Genomic DNA, 21,405 nt, shown 5'->3' with positions numbered 1-21,405 from the left:
AAAGCCTACGACAACAAGGGTGGAACGGTTCACAAGGCGCTCACAGTAGTGCTGTTATCAAATTCTTATCCGTTCTTACCAAGCACACAGGGGTGATCTGCAACCAACAGGTAGAACCGGCGAAAGATTGGAGGAGCGATTGCCTGGAGAAACAAAGTCTGCTCGTCGTAGAACTATGTGGGGTTCTGGGTAGGCTGCACTCAATTCAAGGGTTAGCACAATCAAACAATAATGCAAGGTTGAATTATAGTGCCAAACACATAATCAAAGCTGCTGGAAACAAGGTGCAAGAGTTGAGCAAGGATACGGGGCAAAGGAAAAACACAAGAGGGAAGAACAAGGAGCAGCAGGTGCGCACACCTGGGAGTCCTGCGTGATGCGCCCAAATGAGGTAATCTCCTTTCTGTTTCCCTATTTTTTTTCGTTTCTGTTTTTTTTTTCCGGAGAAACTCACAAACTGATTATATGAGCAAAGGAATACAAATGAGCAAGTTACCACACACACTTTTCAGGAAAGGTAGGGGTATTCCGGTAACCCTAGAGGGGGAGGGGGTGAATAGGGTTGCTAATCGCTTTCTATCCTAGGGCTCAATCTATTTGCATGAGATAAACCTAACACGTCCTACACATGCTAGTTATGACTAAGGTTTATCTATGCTACTCTCTACTTACCCCTAAAAGACTTGCAACCTATAGCCAATTCTAATCAAACTAACTAGGAAAGTAAAGGCACGCAAGATATAGTAAATGCGGAAACGTAATATGGTAAGTAAAGAGGTAAGGGAGAGAATATGCAAACTCCCGTGAAGACACCAAGACACACGATTTAACGTTGTTCGGTTAGGACACCAAGTCCCTCCCTACGTCCACGGCCACTTGTCCAACACGAACAAGTGTGATGCCGAGTCTCTTCGCTTGATCACTGTCTTGCGTTCGCCACTAAGGCTCCCGGCAAGCAAAGGCTAAGTGACCCCAAGTCACCAAGACAAGGCCACCGCCACCGTCTCTCTCGAAGCGTCACCAACGGCACCGTCTTCACTATTGGAGCTTCTCACCAAGAGGGGTCTCCTTCCCCGCATAAAGTGTCGTTGCCTCTCCACACCAAGTCGGAGGGTCACACGACGAGTTTACAAGATGCTTGCCACAGCAAGACTTTCACTCAAGCTAGTTCTATCAAGAACTAAGCCTAATCAAGCACTAAGCACTCTCACAAGTGTGCTTAAGCCTATATAATGTACAATGAAGCTCTATGGTGGTTGAAGGTGTTCTTCAAGTGTAGTAAGCTTTCAGCAACTCCAGCACCCTCAAATGACCCGGCCTTGGGGGTATATATAGCCCACACACCCAAAAGAGCCGTTGGGAAAGGCTGACAAAATTCCTTAACGCCGGTTAAACCGACGCTCCAGTTTTGTCAACACCGGTTTAACCGGTGAGTGTACTTTCCCTTCTTCTAGCCGTTATAGTCTTCCAATGGCTACTTGATCAATCGACCGACGCTCTTGAAATCCCCGTCGGTTTAACCGATGAGTGCAAGCTCAGAAACCCCCGAAAAGTGGAGTCTCTGGACAACTGCACCGACGCTCAATTTTGAGCATCGTCGGTTTAACCGGTGCTAAACCCTAGCCTCAGCTTCTGGGTCCATTGCACCGACGCCTTCATTTTTCCCGTCGTCGGTTCAACCGGTGCACTCTGCTGACTTGGTCTCCACTGAGCCCATTGCACCGGTGAGTGTAATTTGCGTCACGTCGGTTTAACCGGTGAGTACAATTTACCTCTGTATTGGTCCTTTCGACCTGATTTCTTCGAGGTTTTGTATCTTTTCATCCCTTGGACCTATAATCCTGATAATGATCATCTTAATACATATATTAGTCCAAGTGTTGTGTGTGTCATCAAACACCAAAACATTATATTGAAATATGGCATGTGAGGCCATTTTCGCTACAATCTCCCCCTTTTTGGTGATTGATGACAACACAACCAAAACAAGAAAGATGAATTGCAAGAATATGAAATTGATACCAATTTGAAAAGTTAGAAACTACTTAGCTTGCTTGGATGACATTTCAATGCTCATTTAAAAAGCCACTGGTATTTGAAATTGATACCAATTGTAGAACAATGTCTTGTGTGTGGTTTGAACCATATGAGCAATGAAAATTTTTTGTACCTTAGTCCATGGGATCATCAAATTGCACTTCTCCCCCACATTGACTAAGTACCTCCCCCTATCACCATGCATCCTTTTGCATTGCATTTTCCGTTCCTCCCCCTTGTTAATGGCATCATTTACTCCCAACTATTTGCTTGCTTTTAGGGTACATTTCTCCCCCTTTGTCATCAAACATCTAAAAGCTTCATAACCACTAGCAACAAGGAGCATTAGTAGCAAAAGAAATTCACTAGTGATAGAGTGTCACACCAACTAAATTCGGCATATCTCCATTTGTTTGAACAAGCTCCCCCTTTTTCAAAGCTTGTGGCGCCTCTTATCTTGACACCAATTGTGATGCCAATTGTGACTTGTAGGGGTAGTGTTCAAAAGAAATTGAACTCATGGAGATAGCTCTAGGTGACTACAACAAATAGCACTTGTAAAGCATATTAGTCACACAAACACAAGTTATAGAGTTAGCCCCCCCCTAAAAGTGTGCATTAGTGTTTGAATCACTTTAAACAAATGTAAGCACATGTAATTCACATAATGGGGATTTAACTTTATAACTTGCTAATCATGGCACCATAAGCAAGCAATTGATATCAAAAATATTTTTACCATGAGTAAGAGAGATCAAATTGCAAGATATGCTATGGACGACATATGCCATGTGAGGGAAACAATTAAGCTCATGTAGGTTGTAACAAGATATGATGAAGCATAGACAACCTACCATATGAAATTTCTAGGAATGCATATCAAATGAATGATACTAATAGTAAAGATAAGATCATGCAATCCTAGAGAGGCATTGAGTTACAATGATGCATGAAGGATATCAAATGAAATTGAGATCATCCTTTTACCTTGCTCATTACCTCATATGTAGGGGAGGGGAATTTGGGTCACTAATCTTTAATCCATAACTTTGCTTTACTTCAACTTTGCATGATGCATCCCTACTCATGCATCCCAAACCTTGCCAAGCCTCCAAATTCCCCGTCGCACTTGTTTGGTGCCTAAGTCTTAGGGACCCAAACCTTTTGAGAGCCATACATGGTATGAATAATATCCTTGGGCACCCAAATAGGCCGGTTCCATCCATATGTTCTCCACCCCATGACATGAGCTACCACCTTGCCATTTTTCTTCTTTTCAAGTATGTAGTGGTTGCTCTTTTGCTTGTTCTTGTGGGTGGGCTTGGTGTACATGTATGAAGCCTTCAAGTATGGAGATGTGTTTTTCTTGATCTCCTTAGCCTTCTTGTGTTCCTTCTTGCTCTTGTTCAAGTTCTTGGGCTTGCCATTTTCTTTGCCCTTTGCCTTGCCCTCTTTCTCCTTGCATTGGTAGGACTTGTGGCCTTCTTTGCAACACTTGAAGCAAGTCACGGTTTCTCCCTTCTCAAGCTTCTTCACGCCCGCGGAGGTGTTATCTTGAGAAGGTTGGACTTGCTCTTGAGTGTACTTTCCTTTGAGCCGCCTCAAGTCTGCCATTAGCCTTTCTACCTCTTGTTTAAGCTCATCATTTTCCTTAGCAATGAGATCATCACATGTTTCTACAATCACATCCTCATTGCAAGGGGTTAGATCACAAGCGGTAGACGCATCTATCTTGTCAATGGGAATAGCACAAGGAATATTGCAAGAAAAAGATTTATCTGATGATGATTCACTTTTAGATTCAAGATTCTCATATTTAATTTTAAGTTCTTTATGCTCATTGTCTAACAAATTGAATTTATTTAGCAAGTTCTCATATCTTGAGACAAATGAAGCATGAAGTTTTTCTTTAGTCTTGAGAGCTTTGATTTCTTCATTTTGTTTAGTGAGATATTCTTATTGATTATGGAGGCGTGTCATCATCTCACTAATTTCATCGGTTTCAACATCGGATTCATCATTGGAGGAGTCATCACTTACATCGTTATTACCTAGTGCCATAAGACACATGGGAGGTGGTGATAATCTCCGAGGGCGATGGGTGGTGGAGCTCTTGGAATTTTTCTTGTGACTTGAGCTTTCACCACTTTTCTTGGGCTTGTAGATGGCGGAGAGAGCTTGAGATCTTGATTTGTTCTTTTTCTTCGCCATCTTCTCCATCCCAACCGCACTCCCTCTAATGAGTGTTTTGTACCCAAGCTCATAGAGCTCATGTACATGCTCGGCAATCTTGCGGTGATGGTATAGCACGGCCATTGGATATTCTTCATCGCTTGAGCTTGATTCATCATTACTCTCATCCTCTTCTTCTTCTTCACTTGAGCTTGATGAGTCTTGTCGCCTTGGTTGATTTTTGCATGAATGCTTGGCGGCAAGACTTTTGCGGCTTGAAGAAGAGGTGGACTCTTGCTCCTTCTTTGTCATTCCTATACTATACTCATGGGCAATGATTTGATTGATGACTTGGTTGGGTGTAAGCTTGACCAAGTCTTCTTTTTGCAAGAGTGTGTTGATGATGTCGTAGTCGGGCTTGCGAAGGCTTCGGAGGATCTTGCGGTTAATTTCTTCATCTTTAACTTGATTGAGACCTAAGGCATTGATTTCATTGACAAGCGTATTTAATCGTGAGTACATGTCATGAGCATTCTCACTTGGAAGTTGCTTAAAGCTACTAAGCTACTCGCCGAGAATATGATATTTTTGATTGGCAACATCCTTTGTGCCCTCATGATTCTCGACAATTTGCTTCCATAGATTATGAACATTTTCATTAGCAAATACACGATTAAAAACACTATCACATAGAGAAGACAATAGAATTGATTTTGCAATGGCATCATATTGTCTCTCGGCCTTATTCTCATTTTTCATGCCTAATTCGGTGACACACCAAACATCAAGCCCACGGGCTTGGAGATGTGCTTGCATAAGCACTTTCCATCGTGGAAAACCCGTGCCATCGAAAAACGGAGCCCTATCGGTACTCATCCCTTCCCCGGACATTATACTTCTCGACGGTGAAGTCGACGGATCTCCTACGAGCTTTCTCACAAATTTACCAATGGAATTGGCTAATCCTCGTAAGAGGTGTGAGACCAGGCTCTGATACCAATTGTAAGGATCACCGGGGTGTCCGACCCTAGAGGGAGAGGGGGTGAATAGGGTTGCTAATCGCTTTCTATCCTAGGGCTCAATCTATTTGCATGAGATAAACCTAACACGTCCTACACATGCTAGTTATGACTAAGGTTTATCTATGCTACTCTCTACTTACCCCTAAAAGACTTGCAACCTATAGCCAATCCTAATCAAACTAACTAGGAAAGTAAAGGAACGCAAGATAGAATAATGCTAAAATGTAATATGGTAAGTAAAGAGGTAAGGGAGAGAATATGCAAACTTCCGTGAAGACATCAAGACACACAATTTAATGTGGTTCGGTTAGGACACCAAGTCCCTCCCTACGTCCACGGCCACTTGTCCAACACGAACAAGTGTGATGCCGAGTCTCTTCGCTTGATCACCGTCTTGCGTTCGCCACCAAGGCTCCTGGCAAGCAAAGGCTAAGTGACCCCAAGTCACCAAGACAAGGCCACCGCCACCGTCTCTCTCGAAGCGTCACCAACGGCACCGTCTTCACTATTGGAGCTTCTCACCAAGAGGGGTCTCCTTCCCCGCACTAAAGTGTCGTTGCCTCTCCACACCAAGTCGGAGGGTCACACGACGAGTTACACAAGATGCTTGCCACAGCAAGACTTTCACTCAAGCTAGTTCTCTCAAGAACTAAGCCTAATCAAGCACTAAGCACTCTCACAAGTGTGCTTAAGCCTATATGATGTACAATGAAGCTCTATGGTGGTTGAAGATGTTCTTCAAGTGTAGTAAGCTTTCAGCAACTCTAGCACCCTCAAATGACCCGGCCTTGGGGGTATATATAGCCCACACACCCCAAAAGAGCCGTTGGGAAAGGCTGACAAAATTCCTTAACGCCGGTTAAACCGACGCTCCAGTTTTGTCAACACCGGTTTAACCGGTGAGTGTACTTTCCCTTCTTCTAGCCGTTATAGTCTTCCAATGGCTACTTGATCAATCGACCGACGCTCTTGAAATCTCCGTCGGTTTAACCGATGAGTGCAAGCTCAGAAACCCCCGAAAAGTGGAGTCTCTGGACAACTGCACCGACGCTCAATTTTGAACATCGTCGGTTTAACCGGTGCTAAACCCTAGCCTCAGCTTCTGGGTCCATTGCACCGACGCCTTCATTTTTCCCGTCGTCGGTTCAACCGGTGCACTCTGCTGACTTGGTCTCCACTGAGCCCATTGCACCGGTGAGTGTAATTTGCCTCACGTCGGTTTAACCGGTGAGTACAATTTACCTCTGTATTGGTCCTTTCGACCTGATTTCTTCGAGGTTTTGTATCTTTTCATCCCTTGGACCTATAATCCTGATAATGATCATCTTAACACATATATTAGTTCAAGTGTTATGTGTGTCATCAAACACCAAAACATTATATTGAAATATGGCATGTGAGTCCATTTTCGCTACACACCCGGCTGTGGTTTACCACACCACGACATTCAGTATCCGACGTTGTATCCAAATTTGAAAATAAAATTTAGACTTCTATGATGCAATATCTATTTATATCTTATCCGATAAATTTGACACTATCCATACCCGAGATGAATAGTAACTATCTGTATTCGTATCCGTAGGTACCCGTCCGTGTTCGATCCGTTTACATCCCAAAGTGCAAGACATGTCACTAGTTGCTACTGTGGTGAAAAACTATGAACCATTGGAGGTGGAGGAGGCAGGCGCTGCTGGCGTGGGAATGTGGGAGAGCGGGGAGTCGAAGACGGAGGCGAAGCAGAGAGGAAATGACAAAAAACACTACTATAAAAATGATTTGCAGCAACATCTCTTTTTTGTTTAGCAATATCTCAATTTTTTCAAGGACGGACCAAAATATCACCCGTTACTACAAAGGGAGCTAGATTATTGTAGTAGCTAATCCGCCCCTAGAAAAATATAGTTAGGGACAGGTGATGTCATCACACGCCCCTACAAATGAGCCCTATTTTTAGGGGCGAGTGATGCTGTCACCCGCCATTAAAAAAGCATTTTTAGGAGCGGGTGATGCCATCACTAGCCCCTAAATATTAGCATTTTCGGGGAAGGGTGATGGCCTCACTCATCCCTAAAAATACATTTCAGAGTTAATATTAGCATTTCAAAATTAATATAAAAAAATAGCATATAACTGTGTAGTGTGGTGGTAAAAAAGTTACATGCGAGGCTTGAAGTAAGCAATTCGAATCCCAGATGATACAAGTGTGCATATTTCCTCAAAAAAACTATAGCTCAACACCACATGGCATGAACGATTAATGGAAGGGTAAAATCCTTGTATGGTTCTGAAAGAAACAAGAATTCCTTTTTTGGTCCTGAAAAGTTCAAACTCTCTTCTTTAATCCCGTTTTTATCTTCTATCCCTTCTTTGGCCCTACCCTAAGTTTTTCAAATAACTTGCATGAAGTGTGGTTTTTCAACTCTCTTTTCTTAATTAGATGTAGATACTGTCAGATCTGGTTCATGTGAGGGGTAAAGAGATGTTTTTTAGGTGGAAAGTGTTATCAATTGTTTTGATTCTTTATAGTGTAGATGTAGATAGATATAACATCCTAACATATCAAATTTAAATTTTGTCCATAAGTAAAAGAGCTAAGAATAAATTAAGACTCTTTATTCGTTGCCCACCTCATTCTACCTCCACCTCTCCACTCTGAGCTGATCAAAGTCATCTTTTCATAAGAATAGTAAGATATGAGAAAGACTTTCTACCTATCAGCTATCACCGTTGATTTCTCTTTTATTATTACTAGTGGATATGTACGTGCCACAGACACGTGTTTAAAGTCAAAAGGTTTAAAAGTAATTGGATTGCATCGAACTACTACTAAAAAATATTATTTATTGCGTGATGAAATAACACAACAAAGAGAAACATAAGAGTTTTATGACTTGCAGTTTACCAAAGGCCCATCAACCTCCTCCATCTTCTCTTTGCCATATAGACGCTCTACCAAAGCGAAAGCAAACTCAATTGCTATTTCTGGACCCCGGCTGGTCACGACATTCCGATTCACCACCACCCTTAAGTTCATAGGCATCACATATGCAGTGAACTTCTCCACGAATGATACCCTGGGCACATATAATTACACATCTAATTTCACTAAAAAAATTATACCCTGGGGATTGGTGCCAAAAAGCTTGCCGATATATGCTCTAAGAATTCATCGCCTGACGCATGCAAGCAAATAAAAAAACATTGTTAAATAAAGTCCCTAGACGATCGATGTTGCTTGATGTCCTACGTCATGGAGAAAATAAATACCTTGATACAACATGCAACTTGGGGGTCAGGATCTGATGGGAAACACAGGTGGATCCTGACAATGCCCTGATTTAATGAAAGTGTCCTGATTTAATGAAATAAAGAACAAAGATGAAGGTCAGCGATCTCGACGGCAGTTAGCAAAACAAAAAACAAACATCCCTAGACAAATCCCTGGACGCCATGGAGAAAACATGCACCATGGCCAAGGTGCAACGGGGGGAGGGGTGGCATCCTCACCGCTGATTTAATGAATCCAAGATCAAAGACGAAGGTCGGCACTTGCCTGGGGTAGCCGGCCATCGCGATGACAGCATGTTGCAGTGGGCGCTCGCGAAGGCGGCCCGGCAATAGTGTGATGGCTGCCCGCGAGCCAATCTCGATCGAGCGTGGGAGCGGCGCACCTGACGGAGCACAAAAGCCCTCGATCAACCAGCGCACAACACAAATGGAAGGTTTGGCACTCAATCAACCAGCACACAACACAAAAGGAAGATAAACAAAAGAGGGTTAATCAGCTCGCAACAATAAGAAAATAAAAGGAGAGATTTTAGGATGTCTTACCAAAAATTATGGTTGCCTCATCTCTATACAATGGAAAGTAACAAGTGGGTACAAAGGTGGGTAGGTAAAAGTGTTTGGTGCAAAAAGTATTAGGATTTTGGTGGAAACATTTTCCTTCTATCAATTTCGTGGGTCTACACCCTCTTTCGTCAAACCTTTGGGCTGACAAGTGGGACCTCCGCGAGGGGTATGGTGGGCCTAATTTTGGCGAGAAAGGGTTTCAATTGTTTCAATTTTTATAGTATAGATTTGTTACTACGAAACTGAACATACTTGAAATATGAACAAGTGATACATCTTTTGTTTAGTAAAACAATGTATGTCAATTTTAGTACACCTAGTACTAAAATTGTAGTACACCTAGTACTATATGAACAAATGAAGCTCTTATGAGTATTTAGATATGGAGTGTGCCAAAAAAAATCTATAGTAAAAACACATAGAGTATTTAGATTTGATGAAGGATGGTGCTCCTAATGGGGATCTTGAGCATGTGGATTCCTCTGAGCTGATTCCTCCTGATAAGAAATTTGAACTTTTCCCAGGATTGGCAGGACCCACCCAGTAAGCTTGGTGCTCATGAGCATTTGGATTCTGGGGTTGACCTGATTGATGCTGCCACTCAGAAACCAATCAAGGAGGTGGCTGTTCAGGGATTCTTCGAGTCTGGGGGAGATGTGTCTGATTCGGCCAATCCATCTGAGGATGTGTTGGATGCCCCATGGGCTGGTACTGAAACAACTAAAATTCCTGAGAAAAGAAAATAACAGCACGGCATTGCCACGCTCGGCCAGAAGTGGGACTTTGATTATACCATTTATGACTTCAGTTGTATGTCCGCCGACATTGTAATTCAACTGGGCAATGTCTGTTCAAAGACAGATATATTGATATTTATTTTGTAACCACACTTTCAGGAAAAGAATCTGTGAAATAAGCACGAAGTACTAATTCAAATCTCCCCCATGTATCTCTCTAGTTTGTTGTTACTGTTGGAGAAAATAATTGCCTTGTATTCCTCCAAACCCTAGAAGGGTGGGATATATAGTTCCTATACATAGGCCTCTAGATGGGCCTCTATACATAGGCTCAATATACACCAACACTCCCCGCAGTCTGAACTACCGGCGCAGCGGTGTTCAAGACTGGACAACAAGAAAGTACAAAGGGCAAATACCCCCCGCAGCCACAACTAGCCACCTGCTATGTTGAGACTGGAGCGAAACTCCGAGAAGGTCGAGGAGGGTAGTCTCTTGGTGAAGATGTCGGCAAACTGGGAGGTGGTCGGGACATGGAGTACCCGAACATCGCCGATGGCGATCCTGTCACGCACGAAGTGTAAGTCGATCTGCACATGCTTCGTCCGCTGATGCTGAACGGGATTGGTGGAGAGATACACGACGCTGACGTTGTCGCAGTAGACGAGCGTGCTCTTGGCGAGCGGGCTGTGGAGCTCCGCCAAGAGTTGTCGTAGCCAGGACGCCTCCGCCACGCCGTTAGCGACACCACGGTACTCCGCCTCGGCACTGGAGTGGGAGACAACCGGCTGCCGCTTGGACGACCAGGAGACCAGGTTGCCACCCAGGAAGACGGCGTAGCCGGAAGTGAAGCGGCGAATGTCCAGACAGCCAGCCCAGTCAGCGTCGGTGTAGACAACCAACTCAGCAGAGGACGAGCGGTGAAGAACTAGGTCGAGGTCCACAATGCCTCGGACGTAGCAGAGGAGACGCTTCAGCGCAGCAAGGTGTGACTCCTGGGGATCGTGCATATGGAGACAGACCTGCTGAACAGCGTAGGTGAGGTCCGGCCTGGTGAAGGTGAGGTACTGCAAGGCGTCGGCCAGACACCGGTAGGCAGTAGGATCAGCCACTGGATCCCCCAAGTCAGCAGACAGCTTCGCCTAAGTGTCGACAGGAGTGGAGCAGGACTTGCAATCAGTCATCCCAGCCCGCTCTAGAATGTCAAGCGCGTACTGCCGCTGGTGAAGGAGAAGACCAGACGGGCAAGGCTCAACAGTGACGCCCAAAAAGTGGTGGAGCTGACCAAGATCCTTCATAGTAAACTCCTGCTGCAGAGAGGAGATGGCGCGCTGAAGCAACTGCTGACTAGAAGCTGTGAGCACAATGTCATAACATAGAGCAGCAGATAGGTAGTCTCATCCCCATGGCGGTAGATGAAGAGAGACGTGTCAGACTTGGCCTCGGTGAACCCCAATGTCAGCAAGAATGTAGCGAACCGAGAATACCAAGCCCGAGGAGCCCGCTTCAGACTATAGAGACTTGTTGAGCCGGCAGACCATGTCCGGACGACTGGAGTCCACAAATCCCGCTGGCTAAGAGCAGTAGACTGTCTCTGACAAAGTGCCGTGAAGAAATGCATTCTTCACATCCAGCTGGTGCTCAGGCCAAGAGCAAGAGAGTGCAAGCGAGAGGACCGTGCGCACAGTAGCAGGCTTCATCACAGGACTGAAGGTCTCATCATAGTCCACACCAGGCCGCTGGGTGAAATCCCGGAGAACCCAGCGAGCCTTGTAGCGCTCCAGTGTGCCGTCAGCCCGACGCTTATGTGTCCAGATCCACTTGCCTGCGACCACATTGCCACCAGACGGAGGCGGCACGAGGTCCCACGTCTGGTTAGCAAGAAGAGCCGCGTACTCCTCTTCCATCACGCGACGCCAGTGAGGATCCGTCAAGGCGTCGCGGACAGAGGAGGGTACCGGAGAGACCCGCGGCTCCCCCTCGGTGGCGGAGAGAGTCGCGGCCTGAGACGCCATCCGCCGAGTCACCATGAGATGGATATGCCGAGGATCCCGATGGACGACTGGCGGGTGGTACACCGTCGGCTCGACTCGAGAGAGTGGCGGTGGAGGAGGCGGCGGCGGCGATAGCTCTGGTGTAGGCGTCGCAGAAGCCTCCGGAGCCGGAGGCGGCGCCGGTGTCGGCGCCGAACGACGCCGGTACACCTGCACCGGCTGAGCATACCGCGGCGGGGCCGGCACCGGCGCCGGCGCCGAATGATGCTGGTACACCCGCACCGACTGAGCGTACCGTGCAGGTGCATGGGGAGGCACCGGGGCCGCGCGTGGCACATCAGGAGACCCCGGGGCCGCGCACGGCACGACAGGAGGTCCGGGGGCCGCATGTGGCGCGACCGCGGGCACCGGGGCCGCGCTCGGCGCAGCAGGGGTCACCGGAAGCGGTGCCGGTGCATCGGAAAAACCTGCAGGGAAATGACAGACAGGTAACGGTGGCTGAACCACCGGGTCAGTCGAAAACAGTGAATCCAGTTCGGGGTCAGGAGAAGGTGTGGAGTAGGGAAAATCCGACTCGTCAAACACGACATGTCGGGAGATCAGGACCCGACGAGAGATGAGGTCAAAGCATTGGTACCCCTTGTGGTCAGGAGAGTACCCAAGGAACACACGATGAGTCGAGCGGGGCGCCAGCTTGTGAGAAGCGGTGGCGGAGGTGTTAGGGTAACACGCACACCCGAAGACCCGAAGGTGGTCGTAGCGAGGAGGGTTACTGAAAAGAGCGTGGTGTGGAGTGGGAGTAGGAGAAGCAGTGGACGGAAGACGGTTAAGCAAGTAGGTGGCGGTGTGGAGGCTCTCAGCCCAGAAGCGCGGGGGCATAGAGGCCTAGATCAGAAGGGTGCGCACGACGTCGTTCGTCGTGCGAATCATCCGCTCAGCCTTGCCGTTCTGAGGAGAGGTATATGGGCAAGACATACGCAGCTGAACACCTCGAGAGAGGAAGAATGAACAGGAAGTGGAGTTATCGAACTCCCGCCCGTTGTCACACTGGACGGCCTTAATGGTGAGGCCGAACTGAGTGGACACCCAGACAAAGAAGTGAAGGAGGGTGGGAAAGGTCTCAGACTTGGCGCACAAAGAAAAAGTCCAAGAGTAGTGAGAAAAATCATCAACCACCACCAGATAATATTTATAACCCGACATGCTGAGTATAGGAGATGTTTCAATTTTTATAGTATAGATTTGTTACTACGAAGCTAAACATACTTGAAATATGAACAAGTGATACATCTTTTGTTTAGTAAAACATGCATGTCAATTTTAGTACACCTAGTACTAAAATTGTAGTACACCTAGTACTATATGAACAAATGAAGCTCTTACGAGTATTTAGATATGGAGTGTGCCAAAGAAAAATCTATAATCAAAACACAAAGAGTATTTAGATTTGACCAAGGATGGTACTCCTGATGGGGATCTTAAGCATGTGGATTCCTCTGAGCAAGTTCCTCCTGATAAGGAATTGAACTTTCCCAGGATTGGCAGGACCCACCCAGTAAGCTTGGTGCTCAGGAGCATTTGGATTCTGGGGTTTACCTGATTGACGCTGCCACACGGGAACCAATCAAGGAGGTGGCTGTTCAGGGATTCTTCGAGTCTGGGGGAGATGTGTCTGATTCGACCAATCCATCTGAGGATGTGTTGGATGCCCCATGGGGTGGTACTGAAACAACTGAAATTCCTGCTGGTAAAATCTTGGTTCATAATGCACAGGGGCCACATCTGTTAGATGCTGCAAAATGGCCTGCTCTTAAAGTGGATGCCGTGGATGAGGAATCTGCACAACTCACACAGGAGGAAGACCTCATGGACAACAATCAGCTGGAGCTGTCTACAGAAGATGAAAATTCTCAGGGTTGGGTTTCACCGGTAAACAAGAAGAAAAGCAAATCCATCCAGAGGAGGGTGGTCGTTGCTACCAGAGCAAGGTCAACAATTCCAAGGGATGGGATCCCCATTGCAACTAAAGCCATGCAGAGAGCTAAGGACAGGGACAAAACTACTGCAAGTATGACTTCCAATAATCCCTTTAGAGCTAGTTTGGAAGCCCGTTTCCCCACCGGGATCCCCGTGATTTCCCGGGGTGTGAAACCCGCGGGGCAAGCTCCCCTGGGGGCAATCTGGCACGGCCTTGGAAGCCCATGGGGCGAGGAATTGCAGCCTGCTTCCCTGCGTTTTCCACGGGGAAGATATCCATGATACGTGAGGCCAGGAGCGCTTCTTCCCCGGTTCCTCGACCCCTCGCTTCTCGTCGTCACGGTCTTCACTCCTGAGTCGGGATGCATGGGTGAGACCGCCGCTGCCGCCGCCTCCCAAGCGACCTCCCCCTCCGTCTCCCAAGCGACCTCACCCTCCGCTGTCGTGTCCGCGAGCAAGACCCCCACCCCCGACGCCAGCACTTCGGCCTTCGTCTGCATCTCCTCTCGAACTCCGCCATGAATGAGATCCCCGCCGCCGCTGTCGTGGATCCACCCTCCGCCCCTCTATCATGGCCTTTGCTGTGCCTCCCTTGCGAGCCTGCACATCCTCCTCTGCTTGGTGAGTCCGGCACCTTCGCCTGCGCTCGCATCTCCTTGGCCGCTTGGGTTTCTTCTCACATCACCTCCCGGTTCTTGTAGATATTGGAGAGGAAGAATTGCAGGCCTGCATCCACTAGCGGAGACGACCTGCTGGATTTGGTCCTGGGCGTGGGCGATTCAAGTATCTTGTCCAGCTGTAGCACTTGAGCGCGGCCGGTGGATCGTCAAGATCCACAAGGTAAGCTTGCTGCTCCCTTGAGTCACATTGTTTGTTTGCTTTTCAAATTGCTGCTTGTGATTCATGTTCATGGAGCTTGAACCGTAACTTGTTTTTTTTTTTACTTTCCCTACCCTAAAACTTGATTAGATGGGGGCAGATTGACATATATGGGTTTCACATAACAACAAGCAGGAAAGAGTATTCTTTTACCTTATATCCCAATACAAATTATCTATAGTTGTAATATATATTCTTTTACCTTATATCCCAATACAAATTGTTGTTGTGTTGTGCAGGCAATGAGCCTTGCAAAACTTGTGTAGCCTATGCTACTGTAGAGTATTTTCTGCGCTATAGTTAGCTGGTGTGCACCAGCTCTGTTCTTACGGTTTGTAAAAAACATACTTTTAATAAAAGCTAGGTGAACCTTGTTTCGAAAAAAGAAGTGTTTGCTTCATGTCTATATTTCAATTCCAGACTGTAGACATATTGTTTTGTCATGAGTTTATGATCTCAAACATTGTTCAAACCTGCGTTATTTATCCTGGATGTTCATTGTACTAGAAAATTTAGTTCGATCATCGATGCACTGATTAAGTTCATACCATGCAGAGCCTAGAGATGTCAAGCAGAGCCTATGACATTGCATGACCATGTGTGCATGGCATCGGTGCAGTGGCACCTTTGGCCATTGGTGGCAGCACGAGTGGTAGCGCACTGGTTGATTGAGATGACACATCATTTAGCAGTTACCAAGTACCTGTATTGACCATGGTTCGGCTAGGCGGCGATTCCGCGGCGCCTAGGCGCGATTAGGCGCTAGTCGAAGCCCTGCCGCGTCGATTTGGCCCTGCCGCGTCGATTTGGCCGTAGTCGCTCTTCTAGGCGGCGGCAGCTCGTCGGCGGAGCCAGTGGGGGTGGAGGAGCGCCTGGCGGAGGTCGCCCGGGGGGGGGGGAGCTGCGGGCGGCGGCAGGGGCTTGCACGGGCAGCAGCTGGCGTAGGCGCAGGTGCGGGCGCCCAGCAGAGGAGAGAGAGATGTCGGAGAGGGAGAGGGAGAGGAATCGACGGCGGCAGCGGCTGAGCCTCACGAAGGATGCGGGAGTTGGGAGATGGATAGGGTTTGGACAGGTTGCCTCTCTCTTGGACCTTTCTATGGATTGGACAGGTTGTCTCTTGGGCCTTCCTATCTCCCTAAATCATCCTTTTTACCTATCTGAGCCCACTATTCAGCTGTTTATTTTTTTCTTTTAGAAGATAATATATGTATATTAGTATATATATAAAACGTAGGCGCTAGGCAATGGGTCATCGCCTAGATTCCGCCTAGCGCCTAGCTGAACTTTGGTATTGACAATTCTTCAGAGGCTGATATTCTTGCTATGCAGATGAACTAGCAAGATGATAAACACTAGTGGCATAAGTCGTAAGAGAGAAAGTATTCAAACCCTTCTTCCTGGTGATTTTTAGGGGACAGTATTAGAAGAAGACAAGTTATCATTTATCAGTGTGGACGCGAGGATGAAGAGAACAACAACCTGTACGAATGTTTGTTTGGGTAATTTGCATCAGCAAAATGTATGCTTATTTTCTTTTAAACAAAGAAGTATATGGTTAGTCAATCACAGCAAATTGAGTGCTCATTGAGATTTGAACTACTTTTACCATCTTTCATGATTTCTAGTATTAATCTAAATCGATGACAATTTTGTCATGGTTTTTTTATTTTTCTGATTTTTTACTTGATTTTCCAATTTTCCGATACATGGTCTTGTGTTAGAAGCAATTGGGCTGCTGGTAGCAAATCGAACGTTACCTGTGTTGATTAACATGTGCGCATGTTAAGCACGTGCTAGGAGTCTAGATTTTTATTGGATTTTCAGTAAAATTTTGGAATTTCTCCGTGTTTTTTTTTTCATTGCTTCCAAACAGCAGCGGGGGAGGGGGAAACGGTACCCTGGGAAACTGTGGGGATTCAAAATGCCATAAAAATCCCCCTCGTGGGTTTTGTTCCAAGGGGCTAATAGCCCTTTGCTCCCAAACTAAGCCTTACTGTTTTAAACTCTACTTCCAATGCTGTTTTTAGGAAGGTAGAGGATTTTGATGAGCAGATTAATATGTTCAAAGCTGAGGAATTACTCAGAGCTGATCTTGTTCAAGCTAACTATAAGGAATATTTAGCTAGAATCAATAAAAAAATTTAACTATAAAACATGTATAAATACAAAATCTCTCCATTCTCCCTCATTCAAAAATCGTAAATATCTCTAGCTATAAAGCATATAATAATTAGCACTAACCATGAATGTAGGGAGGGTAGAGTTGCTAACCTTTACAACACTTGGATTAGTGAAATCCCTAAGAAAAATACATGTATAAATAAAAAATCTCTCTATTCTTATTCTTCCTCATTCTAAGAAATCACAAATTTCTCTAGCTACAAAGCATAAGACATAGCATACTAACCATGAGAGAAGGGAGAATGAAGTTGCCAACCTTTAGAACACTTGGATGAGTGAAATCTCAAGGAAAAATAGAGAAATCAGGTTGCACCTCCCCTATGGCTCCATGGATGAAGAAGGGAGGATGAGGAACAAATGAGCTGCTTGGGCTTGGGGAGGAAGAAGCTGTGGCTTTTTAACATGTCTGCATATTTAGTACCGCCTGATGTTTCCAACCGGTACTAGATGAAGCAATTTAATACCGATTAGAACCACCAGCTAGTACTAAGTTGCATCTAGGCAATTTAGTACCGGTTGGTGGCTCCAACCGGTACTAAATGGCTCCCCAGAGCACTTTTCTTTCCGATCGGTACTAACTACATGCGTTAGTACTGGCTCAATATGCAGCCGGTACTAATGCCAGGGACGAATGCTCTGTTTCTAGCAGTGTAGTGAATACCACAATTTCTCAGATGTGGACAACAATGCAGCAGATAACATCACCAGCATTTTATTTCATGACATCAGTAATGTGCATGCCATATATATATGAGTTTCTCTGGATATGCTGAAACTCCCGTGCTACTAGGAGCAATACACAAATTTGCCAGACAATCTATACAAAACACATTATTAGGTGTGTTAACACACAGCTTGCAGCTCGTAGAGAAGATCCTTAAAGTTCATATATAACCACATCACTATATATAGTGCTTAGAAGCAGCGACATTGTTGAAATCTCAAGACTAAGACGCAAACATACCTTTCAAAACAGGAATATGCTCAGTAACACAAAATGATCATTCATAGGGCCTTGGCTGCTGCAATGACATTTTCCACCGTCAAACCAAGTTCCTTGTATATTTTCCCAGCTGGAGCACTTACACCGAAACAGTCAATGCCGATAGCTTTGCCTTTCTGTCCGATATATTTCTCCCATCCAAATGTGACCCCAGCCTCAATGCTAATCCTAGAAGTAACATCACTTGGGAGAACACTTTCCTTGTACTTCTCTGTCTGCTCTTCAAACAATTCCCAGCAAACAAGTGAAACAACTCGTACGGTCCTCCCCTGTTTCCTCAGCTCATCTGCTGCTTTTTCTGCAATCTCAAGCTCGGAACCTGTGCCAATGAGAAGAAGATCTGGTTTGTAGCCTGATGAGTTATCGGAAATAATATACCCTCCTTTAGAAACAGCATCAACTGATGTTCCTTTCAGCTGTGGAAGCTTCTGTCGTGAGAGGGCAATGATAGAGGGCCTTTTCCTATCAAGAACCGCAATCTTGTAAGCCCCAGATGTCTCATTTCCATCAGCAGGCCGAAGCATTAAAATGTTAGGCATTGCTCGGAAGCTGAATAACTGCTCAACAGGCTGATGGGTTGGCCCATCTTCTCCAAGGCCAATGGAGTCATGAGTCATCACGAAGACCACTCCAGATTCACTTAAACCAGAAAGGCGGATGGCAGCTCTCATGTAGTCAGTGAACACAAAGAATGTAGAACAATATGGTATCAGGCCAGGGCTATGAACTGCAATGCCATTACAAATGGCACCCATCCCGTGCTCTCTCACACCGAAACGAATGTTTCTCTCTTCAGGAGTATCCCTCTGGAAGTCACCAAACATCTTAAGCAATGTCATATTCGATGTTGCAAGATCAGCACTACCTCCAAGAAAACCAGGTATTACTTTCGCAAGTGAATTCAAGCACTGCTGAGATAAGTTCCTAGTAGCATCAGGAGAGTTTTCAGGAGTATAGGTCTGCAATAAGACAAACAATTAAAACAATTAAATGTAAATGTATCTACCATTCATGGTTAATGAAATATTGATTAGACATGACAGTTGAGCATCAGAAGAAAACTTACTGGAAGAGCGTTGTCCCAACCTGAAGGCAGTTCCCCTGACATTATGCTCTTTAACTCAGCAGCCTCCTGATGGTATTTCTTTTCATATTCTGCAAACTTTGCATTCCATTCAGCTTCAAGAGAAGCACCTTCATCAGTATGATGACTCCAGTGCCTGCGATTGATAACTTATCTAATTAAACTTCTGTGCAAAACAAACTAAGTTGAATTACACTGTGTTACTTTGACCTTATTCCTACATCTTACGTTATAAGCAATCAAGCATATAAGAACAAATACAGGTAGAATATTCTAGACATATGCACTGATGATCTTAATGATTTCATTTGGGAAAAAGAAGCAAAGCATGGGTACAGGTGTTTCTTAGGTGGTGGTTACATAGCATAGCGAGAATTCCTTCTGACCCCTTCATGTACTGTTTGTTTATTACATATCACCTTCCTTTTTCAAAATAATGGAACTGGCCTCGAATACCTATTTATAGTAACTTTCATGAATGTTGTGCAGTTCGATTTTAGCAACATTGCTCAGTAAACTGTACCTCTTCACCTCATCTGGAACATGGAAAGGCTCATGAAGCCATTGAAGATTGCTTCTAGTTTCCTCTACTTCTTTGGATCCTAAAGCACTCCCATGAACGCTATATGTGTTTGCCTTGTTTGGAGATCCAAAACCAATTGTGGTTGTCACCTATAAAGTGCCATTCTTATGAAGCTGCACCAACAATGATGAGTAAATGAATAAAACAAACATTATAATCAAACTGACGGTTACCTTGATAAGAGTTGGCTTATCTTTAACTCCCTTTGCTTCCTTGATTGCAGCACGAATGTCATCATACCCCATGTTTCCATTCTTCACCCAGATTGTATGCCACCCAAGCGCCTCATAACGGGCAAGCACATCTTCAGTGAACGCAATATCTGTATTGCCGTCAATTGATATGTGGTTATCATCATAGAAAGCAATCAATTTTCCAAGGCCCCAATGACCAGCAAGAGAGGCTGCTTCATTCGAAACACCTTCCATCTGGCAACCATCCCCAAGGATTACATACCTAGGAGCATCAAGTAACAACACCATATTACCACTGGCCCAAAACGTGCTTTACAAAAGTATCTACTCCTACAATTATCATGCTAGTAATTTACGTGTAATGGTCCACGATTTTCAGATCAGTCTTGTTGAAACGAGCGGCAAGATGTTTCTCAGCAAGTGCTAGTCCAACAGCATTTGCGAAGCCTTGTCCCAGAGGACCTATATGACATCAGAAAAGCTCAGAAATCAATATCGTTTACAAAACAAAAGCAAAGTAGGCAAAACGAAATTTAAAACGTTTCAGCAGGCAAACCAGTGGTGACTTCAACTCCAGGTGTTTCGAAATTCTCTGGATGGCCAGGAGTTCTGCTTCTCCACTGTCGAAAAGCTTTCAGGTCATCTATCTGCAACGTCAAACATGATTATTAAAATCAAAAGAAGAGCAAGATGTTTATGGGATATGGAACAGAGTACCATATTCATGCATCAACATCACTGCAAAGCTTTGTGCTCTTATTTCAGACGGGCAACTAGAGCTTTGTGCCCCTTTCACCGTAGTATTATTCGAATAAATTCTTTATGCACTTCAAATTTCGAGGCCAACTTATTTCAATTCGCAAGGTCTAAAGTCTACGGTCTTACTAGTTTCGATTCACAAATTCTCCTCAAATAAACGTTCCCCTACATAGAAGTCTGGCAGGGATTAGCGTCCAGCTGATTGCCAGTCGAGGATCAGTACACTCCGCAATGATTAGTCCCATTTGTAAATAGCCATTTCAATTTTGCAGCCCAAAAATCACCAACACCAGTCTGTACCAACCAATCGATCTCGATTTACAAATTTTCTGGACCCCCACCAAAACCTCTAAAATAAGACAGGGTCGCGGTTTCCTTCAAGAGCTCACCGTGACGCCGTCGTACCCGGCGAGGTGGAGCAGCGCGTACTGGAGCATGCACCCGTGGCCGGCGGAGAGGACGAAGCGGTCGCGGTCGAACCAGGCGGGGTTCTTCGGGTTGAAGCGGAGGAACTCGTCGAACAGGATGTGGCCCAGCGGCGCGCACCCCATGGGGAGGCCCGGGTGGCCCGACTGCGCCTTCTCCACGGCGTCCACTGCCAGGAACCGGATCGTGTTCACCGACTGCTCCACCAGCTCGGGCGGCGCCGGCAGGGCCCTGGCGCGCAGCGCGGTGGCCGGCCGGCCGCCGGGCCTGGCCGCGGAGGCGAACGGGAGGCGGGAGTGGGCGGAAGAGCGGAGGAGGCGGACGCCGCCGCAGCCGGAGCCGGGCGACGCGGCGGCGGAGGTTTTGGGGGTCGGTGGTGCCGCCATGGTTGCGGGCAGCGGGAGCGGATGATTCTCGGAGACTCGGACGCGCGTCGCGGTCTCGTTTAACGAAGAGGGCGAGTCGCAGTCGGAGTGCAGAGCTGGCGTGACACCTGGTCTTG

The 21,405-nt window shown here is 46.0% G+C and overlaps 1 protein-coding gene and 1 long non-coding RNA gene across 2 annotated transcripts; one reads left to right on the top strand and one right to left on the bottom strand.

Annotated features, from left to right (window-relative positions):
- The first annotated feature begins 14,068 nt into the window (after positions 1–14,068).
- LOC120682714 lies at positions 14,069–15,378 on the top strand. Its single transcript, XR_005678569.1, has 3 exons — positions 14,069–14,415; positions 14,496–14,634; positions 15,229–15,378. It is a non-coding gene; the product is annotated as an uncharacterized LOC120682714 (long non-coding RNA).
- A 2,163-nt stretch (positions 15,379–17,541) lies between these two features.
- LOC120681843 (transketolase, chloroplastic-like) lies at positions 17,542–21,335 on the bottom strand. The gene is made up of 7 exons (XM_039963480.1): positions 20,867–21,335; positions 20,275–20,365; positions 20,075–20,180; positions 19,698–19,980; positions 19,465–19,613; positions 18,924–19,077; positions 17,542–18,816 (listed from the first exon to the last, which is right to left on the bottom strand). Exons 1-7 carry the CDS (start codon positions 21,287–21,289, stop codon positions 17,860–17,862), a joined length of 2,163 nt encoding a protein of 720 aa, XP_039819414.1. The 5' UTR covers positions 21,290–21,335; the 3' UTR covers positions 17,542–17,859.
- Between the last annotated feature and the right edge of the window lie 70 nt (positions 21,336–21,405).

Source organism: Panicum virgatum, chromosome 7N (genome assembly GCF_016808335.1).
Source record: "Panicum virgatum strain AP13 chromosome 7N, P.virgatum_v5, whole genome shotgun sequence".
Taxonomy (NCBI): Eukaryota; Viridiplantae; Streptophyta; class Magnoliopsida; order Poales; family Poaceae; genus Panicum; species Panicum virgatum.
Note: the sequence above shows the minus strand (reverse complement) of the source record. Positions and strands in the feature narration are given on the sequence as shown.